Source organism: Orycteropus afer, unplaced genomic scaffold (genome assembly GCF_000298275.1).
Source record: "Orycteropus afer afer isolate SDZICR_OR568_19922 unplaced genomic scaffold, OryAfe1.0 scaffold00026, whole genome shotgun sequence".
NCBI classification, from domain to species: Eukaryota; Metazoa; Chordata; class Mammalia; order Tubulidentata; family Orycteropodidae; genus Orycteropus; species Orycteropus afer.
Window position 1 is genome coordinate 9,221,250 of NW_006921613.1, and position 6,371 is coordinate 9,227,620.

The 6,371-nt window shown below is 31.6% G+C and overlaps 1 protein-coding gene across 1 annotated transcript in view; it reads right to left on the reverse strand.

The window, feature by feature from the left end:
• Nucleotides 1-5,999, reverse strand: part of DTWD1 (DTW domain containing 1) — a 14,418-nt gene extending 8,419 nt beyond the window's left edge. The window contains exons 1-2 of the mRNA XM_007935193.2: nt 5,736-5,999; nt 1,338-1,481 (exon numbers count right to left, since the gene is read on the reverse strand). Coding sequence (XP_007933384.1) covers nt 1,338-1,481; nt 5,736-5,999 — 408 coding nt within the window. The remainder of the gene's footprint in view (nt 1-1,337; nt 1,482-5,735) is intronic.
• Between the last annotated feature and the right edge of the window lie 372 nt (nt 6,000-6,371).

The window sequence follows — 6,371 nt, forward strand, 5'->3', positions numbered from 1 at the left end:
CACACACAATGCTGAAAAATATTTGTTAAAGTATTATTTATTATAGTGAAAAATTGAAACTAAAAAATCTAGCATTCAAGGAAAAGTCAAGTAAATCATGATACCCCCTTTCTTACAGCATGTTTTTACTGAGAACTTATACTGTTAGAGCCTCCTCATTCCAAGCTCCTGGCTGAAAGCAGGCATACAAAAAAATATTTGTTAAATGAACTAATGCTGGTGGAATCCTGGGTAATTTTCCCCCATATTTTTCTCTGTTTTCCAGATTTTCTTTAATGAGCATGGATCATTTTTATTATGAAAAAAATATTATAAAATCAAGATAATAAAATTAAAGAAACAAAAAAGTCTTGAATTCATAATTTTAAAATTATAAAAAGGTTGTTAAACATTCACAGTGCACTACTATATTTCCTCCTACACCCAGTTAGCAAAGGCCAAGACTTCTTCATTTTTTCCATCTATAAATATATCACATGTCATTAGAAACCAGGCTATTTAAGTAACATGAATGGTACCTAGCTGACCAGAGAAGGAAATACAAATATATTCCTACACCCAAAATGCTCACATATTATTTACAAACATAACTTTCCATATAACCTAAACCTATGCCTTTCCATATAAAGTAAACCTAAACCAAACCTAAACTTTGAATGAAAGGTAAAACTTACCAAGTTATTCCTAGAACAAATGAATGTATTAATTTTTTATTTTGTTTTTAGATTAACCATACCAACAAATGATCCTCAAAGGACCCAAAGGGTCTTTATGCTTCTTTCAGAAGTATCCAAGGCCTAATTTTTTTATATCTATTGTTAACATTTACTTTTCAGCAAGAAGACTGGTATTATCTCATTGAATATACCCATTTCAATGATTAAGTATCTAGACATGCAAGAAAAGTCTCTGAGCAGCCAAAAGAAATGTTACAAAGGCCATGTACTAAATATCTTAATTTACAGAGAAATCCTAAAATTCCTCTCAGTCTTTCTTTCCCTTTTTTGGAGAAATTCCAACAGATTTATAATCTGGTTTCTCATTTTGCAACAAATTAGCAGGAAAATGGAGAAGGGAGAAAATAAAAGCAGGCATAGAAATACTGGCAAAGAGTAAAAGGCTGAAGAAATAAGGCATAAAAACTCAGTCTAGGGCCATTTGACCCTTGAAAACATGAATGAAGTAAATGATATACTGCATAATGCTACAGAAGGATAGAACTAGGCCATTAAGAAAAATATTAACTTATATTCAAATAAGTTTAGAAAGGCAAAAGAATTTAAAATTCATTTTTAGATTCAATGTGAAGACTTGTAAAAAAATAATAAGCTGATTACTTCATGGTCTTTTTCTTCATATTCTGGAATACAAGGATATGTGTAAATATTTACAAATTCGGGTGCTAAGAGTTTTGCATGAACAGCAGTACTTTTCCCATCTATTTCATTTGGATGTTTAATGATGTCAATCTTCAATGGAAGCTAAAATAAAAAAAAAAGAAAAGTGAACAAAACAGATACAAAAATTCTAATGTTCATGTTAATAAAAATGGTCTTCAAAGCTTAAATAGAAAGTTCTTAATAATTTTCTAGAAATATGCTCCTGGTGTGAAAGTCCTACTTTTCTAGAGCAGAATACTAAGAGAAGTGAGAAGTCATAAAGTCACCCCACATTTCTTCCTTGATATTATTAATCATGTAACAGAACATGTATTTTCAACTCACTTAACATGGAATCTGCTCTTAAACTCCAATGCCCTTTGCATTTAAATTGCAGGTATTAGTTCAACTTCTTGCATTTCATTATCTATGCCAAGAATAACTATAAGTTTATTGACTTTCTGCTATTTAAAATGAAATGTTGGGCAAAGGTTTTACATCTAAAGTTCAAGTTAAAATTCTGTCTACTGTAAATCAACCAGTGCCAAAGACATTTTCCTCTATCATAAACATTGTGGTTCTCAGCAGCAGCCTTTACCAGCACAAATAAAATAAAAATAATATTTTAAAAAACTGGAAAACCAGAATGGGTATAGGAAGCACAATCTTTAAATCAAAACTCACTCTCTTCAAAGTCATCTTACCTAAGTATTACCCTTAAAGTTTCATTTGTTACAGATTATGCCCTGCCTCTGTGTAAAAATAAAACTTTGAATTTGTTGAGTTATTTATTGCATTATTTCACCTAGATTTGTTTGGTTTAGCTTTTTTATAATGCTTGTTGAAGTCCTGCACTATTATGATTACAAAAATGAAAATCAAGTTACATCTCCCCCATTATATATAAGAAACTCTTCCTGCTATGAGTTCTTCAGATTTCAAATGACTTATTTGTTACAATAAGCACTCTCCAATTCTCTAACCCCAAATCCCATACTAAACAGTCAGAATTCTAGATATTTACCTTGGGATAGAAAACCATTTTAATAGTTTTATTGAAGAGATGAAATTGATACAATAAATGCATACATTTAAAGTGTCCATTCCAATAAGTTTTGGCATATGCATCACCCTTGAACCCATCACCACAATCAAGACAATGCACATACCTGACACTCCCAAAAGTTGTTTTGTGCCTCCTTCCTTCCCTTTTCCTCTACCTCTGCCCCTAGTCCTCAGGCAATCATTGACCTGCTGTCACTATAGATTAGTTTGCATTTTCTAGAATTTTATATAAATGGAATCACACAGTATGTACTCTTTTCATCTGGCTTCTTTTACTCCCCATAATTATTCTGAGATTCATCCATGTTTTTGTGTGTATCATTAGTTTCAGAACTATTTTTGAAAGGAACAACTGCTACATGCTACTAAATGATCCCAATTTATGTATTTTATCTATTTCTAAACTATTATGTGAAGAGAAGACTGTATACATGACATACTCCAAAAGGATCCAAGTACACAAATATGTAAGCCTTAGAGTTTTCAATTAGGTTCTCCAACAGGGCTTCCATTCTCCATGTTTGTAACAAAAGGCTTAGGCCTACTGATCATTTATAACTTAGAGCCAATTGCTTCAAATCATTGAACCAACTTCTGGTTATAAGAAATTTACCATTTAAGTAGGCAGCACACAAATGATTTTACATCAGTCTACTTCTGGCTGAACTCTACATCAGGCTTTCCTCATAACACTCAGTCTCAGTTTACACTACATTCCCTCTCCCCAGGGCCTCAGAACTAGTCAGCATTATCCTAGCCCAGCAAAGGTGAAAAAAGAGGAAAGAAAAAGAAAGCAAGTTATGACAAAGTATTCTGTTACCAATAAAATTGACTTTTTTATGTGGCTGATAAGTAGGGCTGACCAACATTTCAGATACACTGGCTACCTTAAAGGCTATTGCTTATATCAAAGACATGGGACTGAAAGCTATTAATATATTTTATAAATCATGCACCTACCCTATTTTTAAAATTACATGATAAAATGAGAATGTTTTATGGGCTAAAATTTATAATACAATATATGCGTGGAATTAGTTCTCTGAGTATTTAGTTCTCTGAGAGCAAGCCTGAGACTTTAGACACTCTGAAACAAAAGCGAAGACACAAATCAAATCATGGAATGACATGTTTATATTCTACTTCACATTTAAAGGAATACTTCTTAAATAATGTCAGGCTACAGTATACTGTCAATACTTCTGACCAGATGAGTAGAGCTGTTCTGTTTTCAAACAGAAAAAGGATATCAACCTGTTCTCTAACACCTATGTGTCATTAGAAGATTTACCACAAACTTTTCTGGCCAAGTTTCACAAAATACCATTAGTACAAAGCCCAGGCTTTTTCCCATGTGATTATCAACTCTTCTAACAGAGCAAAGAAAGTCTTTGAAATTCTTTCCCTTCCTTCTGATTTTTATTTCCCATTTTACAAAAAAAACACAAGAGGACTTTTTAATACTCGCTTATGCATCTCCCAAGGCTTAAAAAAAAAAAAATCATATTCTGGACTATAATATTTAAAGTTTGAGAGGGGCTTACTCATCATGTAGTCATCCTCCATTCCAAAACAGATTATTATCTAAATAGCAAATACTGAACGATTTGTTATAGTAAAAATAAAACATAAATTATAAAGAATATTTTGTACAGTTTTAATTACTCTTAATATATATTAACATATAGAATTTTATACATGCTGATTAAAATCAACACTGTAAAAAGTCCTGCTAAGTCCAGCATTTTGGTAGGCCGTTTTTTGTTGATCAATACTTGGTATGGTGTTTTGGGTCATCTGCATTAAATATTAGACCCCTGACTTAGAAAATAGTTATTATTAAATTTCTATGAGAATATCAGCTGTGTCAATATATTATTGACTTTTATTATTCTGATCTATAATCCTTTTTAATATACCACATCTTAAGATAAAGCTTGCAATGAGATACATTTTTTTTGTACGGCTATGATACAGAAGCTAGAATAATTCTGTATATATTTCAAAAACTATACTGTGAACTGTAACATTCTGGTAAGATAATAGGAAAATTAAAAAGGAATTATTATCCTCAAGTTCTCAATTTTTCTGAAGAAACTATTAAGTTTATGTTGTTGTTGTTATGTGCCGTCGAGTCGGCCCCGACTCATAGCGACCCCTCCTTGGGTTTCCGAGGCAGTATCACTACGGAAGTAGGATTGCCCAACCTTCCTTCCAATGAGTGGCTGGTGGGTTTAAACCTACAGCCTTCTGGTTAGCAGTCAAGTGCTTTAGCCAATTTGCTACCAGAGCTCCTAATTCTTCCTTATTTTTGATCAGTGAACTTTCCATTATACTGGCCATTGTGACTCCTGAGGACACCATGGACTTGCCACAATGACAGACAGGCTAAACTGCAATTCAGGTAACAAAATTCAAGCATTAAAGTGCATTTCTTACTCCAAATTTAAATAAATCTTAAAATCACATTAAATATTTTTAAATGTAGTTATTACTCTAATGAGTTTATATGTATTGATTTTAGTCTCTCTAAAGTCCTTAAAGCAGCCATCAGATTTTATACATTATATGATTTACTTCTAAAGTCCAGATCAGTGCTGAACCTGTTAACTACTCCTAAAGTCCAGATCAGTGCTGAACCTGTTAGCATATGTGTAATAAATTCTTCTTTGATTAGGCAGACATGATAGTCCTTGTACCTACTGTGTATACAAAAGCAGTCTTGGTAAGTACCAAAAAGTGTAAAAGTAAGCAATCAATGCTAATCAATTTTTAAATCTGGCTTAAAATCACTACAATTGTAATACCCCAATGAATAGGTCTCAGTCACTTTAATTTTAGTTATGTTTAGTTTTGGTCACTGCCATTTCCTGTAACTCCACATATAACTTGGGACTAAATCAAAAAACTAGGCAAAATCAACCTTGGTTCTGTCAGTACAGTGTTTTTCAAGGAGTAGTCCAAGGACCTAACGTGGTTTTTTAAGATTCTTTACATAGCTTATAAACCGGTCTCTTAGAATATACAAATTAATAGTACATTTTTTTCTACATTAAAAATTATGTTAATATTTTATATATAACATAATGCTATGTTAAATGAAAGTTACTGATATCATTCAAAGTAATACCATTCATCTCAGATTCAAGTGTTTTGTCTCTGTTTTAAATTTTCCATTAATACAATTCAATTTTATGATATCAAACCTGTGAGTTAAATTAGCACATATATAGATAAGACAACTTTTAAAATCTATTTTCCTACTTTCAAACAATTAAAGTTTTTACCAACCTTTACAAGTGGAATCTTTTCAATAGGTACATTTTCAACTGGGACATAACATGTATAGCAGTAGAACATTCTTGAACCACCACATCTGAGACACTTTGATCTCCCACTTTGCTGAGCTTTTTGAAGAACTTCTTGAGATGCTAAGCGTAAGTTCTGAAGGGGAACTTCTGAAACTCTGGAAGTATTTTGTGACTGTTGAATGTCCACAAATTTTGAATTATTTTCTTCATTTTCTTGGCAAAATATAGGTGGAGTGAAAGACATTTTTCATTTAAACTCAAGTTTAACATCTATTTTCAAAGCACATATCATAAGTGTACTGTAAAAAATAACTGGGGAACAAAATAAAACAGGAAACATTTTACTTACTGCCCCTATAAAGAAAACTACTCAAAAAAATTAAAAACTGTGTGATATTTTCAGTATTCATTAACAAATATTAATAAATTTTTAAAACCACTAAATTGGCATGCTTTGAAAAATGTTAGGAAGCAATAAACTGAAAAAACAACAAATTGTACTTACCCTTTTGAGCCATTCCCATTATAAAAATAAAAAAGTGATAACTTACTTGAAAACTTACTTGAAATATAAAAATTAAAAAAAAAAAAAAAAAAAAAGGTTGATTAAGTCCCC